This window comes from Chaetura pelagica, unplaced genomic scaffold (genome assembly GCF_000747805.2).
Source record: "Chaetura pelagica isolate M959 unplaced genomic scaffold, ChaPel_1.0 scaffold420, whole genome shotgun sequence".
Taxonomy (NCBI): Eukaryota; Metazoa; Chordata; class Aves; order Apodiformes; family Apodidae; genus Chaetura; species Chaetura pelagica.
Genome location: NW_009951919.1, coordinates 186,164 through 188,376, shown reverse-complemented (window position 1 = coordinate 188,376; position 2,213 = coordinate 186,164). Strand labels below are relative to the sequence as shown.

General features: G+C 49.0%; 1 protein-coding gene across 1 annotated transcript in view; it reads right to left on the bottom strand.

Annotated features, from left to right (window-relative positions):
* MGAT4B (mannosyl (alpha-1,3-)-glycoprotein beta-1,4-N-acetylglucosaminyltransferase, isozyme B) overlaps positions 1-2,059 on the bottom strand; it is a 47,872-nt gene extending 45,813 nt beyond the window's left edge. The window contains exon 1 of the mRNA XM_009995558.1: positions 1,973-2,059. Coding sequence (XP_009993860.1) covers positions 1,973-2,059 — 87 coding nt within the window. The remainder of the gene's footprint in view (positions 1-1,972) is intronic.
* Positions 2,060-2,213: the final 154 nt, after the last annotated feature.

Sequence of the window (2,213 nt, the reverse complement as noted above, 5' to 3'; positions counted from 1 at the left end):
TTGTAGGGCGCTGCGGCGGGAGCCTGCCCCGCTGCAACGGGCACCGGAGCAACAGCCACGGGCACCGGGGGCTGGAGACCCCCACCCCACCCCAGCACCCCCTCCCCACCACGCTCACAAGCCCCCGAACCCTGCACCGGGACGCGAGCGGGAGCCCTGCAAGGAGCCGTGCTCGTCTGTTCCAAAAGGCTTTCTCAGCACCCACGGGAACAAACCGTTTCCCTGGGATGAGCATCCAAAATACTGCACCCAAAGTGATGGCAGGGGTGTGAAGGCATTTTGCAAAGAGCCACCCCACGGAGCCAGCAGATCGACAGGTAGGGATGTCCCTGCAGCTGTGGTTTTACAGTGGGAGCCCGGAGCTGGCTGGGACTGGGGAATGTTCATTCATGAAAATTTGAGGGGGGAAAAACCTGCTGGGGGCAGCCTGCACAGGTAGCGTGGGTACAGAGCCCACCCTGCATAGCTGTGCCCCAGAGGTGCAGTCCTAATCTCAAAACACTGCATTTCCAAGGAGTAGCACATCAGGAGTCTTCTAAAAGGTTCACAAGAGGTTTAGAATTTCCAATTCAATAGTAATTTTTTAAAAAAACAAACAAACCCAAAAAACACACCTGAAAAACCAAGTATCCTGCAGCATTTATGGCTCTAGGGTAGGCTGCAAGGGACAAGGAGAAGGGCAGGGAAGATGGTACATGGTTGGTCAGTCAGTCAAGACGAGAATATGAATTGAGGAACTGAGCAGTTTTCATCACTGGAAAGGGAAAAAAACCCAATAACTTAATTGCAGGTAGGCTAAACGTGTTCACTTTCATCCCATCTGCACTTATTACTTATCTAAAGTCAGAGAAGCTTCTTGGTGTTACTGATCCCTCAGTAGAACACTCCCTGCAATCCCCACGTCAGGCACACTGATGCCCAAGCCTGTCCATGCCTCTCCAAAGCTCTGATGCTCCAACCACAGATCACCCTACAGGTCCACTTGATCATAGCAGGATACAGAGGAGCACCTTCCAAGGCAGCTGTTGGCTTTTGGAAGTTAAACCATACTTAAACCTTAGAATCAGCAAAGAGAGAACATTAAACTTTGGCCAAGACACCCATCACCACAACACACAGCACAGGGTCCACCTCCAAACCACCCTGTGATGCTGGGCATGGCTGCCTGGGTGACTGCTTGTGCTATTTGAGGCTGCCCTTCTTTGCCTACTCCAGCAGACTTATTTCAAACCTCATTTATAATTGGAAAGAGGCAGCATCTGTTTCCTGCAGACCACGAGGTCAAAACTTTGCTAATAATCACAGCACAGCAAAACACCGTTGGCGGGTAAACAAACCCTGCATCTGTCACAGAAAATCAGCCCTAGAGCTGGTTTGACCAAGTTTATTTTCTTTTGACTAATTGTTTTGTCCTCCCAACACAGAGTGGGAAGCTCTGCAATGCTTCACATGTTTTAGTATAGTTTTATTTCCAACTGGGGGCAAAGTGGACATCTTGCCAGCCTGACCCAGGACACAATTACATGAACAGTTCAGGATCATCAGGAATCATCTCCAGCCACTCCTGAGAGATGGCTGGTGTTATGGACAACTGGCAAACAAGAGGCCTGTCTTTGAAAAATAAGGGGATGAGGTTAGGAGGATGCAGGAAACTCTAGAATAATCAGCTTAACTTCAGCTGAAGTGCTTAGAAGACAATGAAAACTTGAGCAAGAACTAACCTCTGTTTATCAAGAACAAATCTCATCAACTCTATGCTATTTCTTTCTGCAACAAGGTGCCAGGACTTGTAGGAAGGGGAGAAGAAACAAAGATTTCAGATACACCTCTGATAGTGTCTCACAGGACACCCACATAACACAGCTAAAGATACAGGGCTGGACTGAGCTACCCAGAGGTGGGTGCACCAATGTTGAGAAGACCACCAGTGACAGGGTCATTGCTCTTTGAACACAGACTACAAGGCCCTTACCAGCAGGTAAGGATCCAGGAAAACCCATTCCAGATCTGATACTACCTGTGTCTTCATCTCTGACTCAGATGACAGCAGGGAGACCATGCTGATCACCTTAGAAGGCTACACCAAGCTGAGAGGGGCTGCAAGCACACAGGAGGGCAAGGTCAAAATTCAAAAGAATCCTGACACTTTAAAAGAAACAGTCTGGAAAAAAAAAAAAAAAAAGGGGGGGGGGGGGGGGGGGGGATCTTACCAA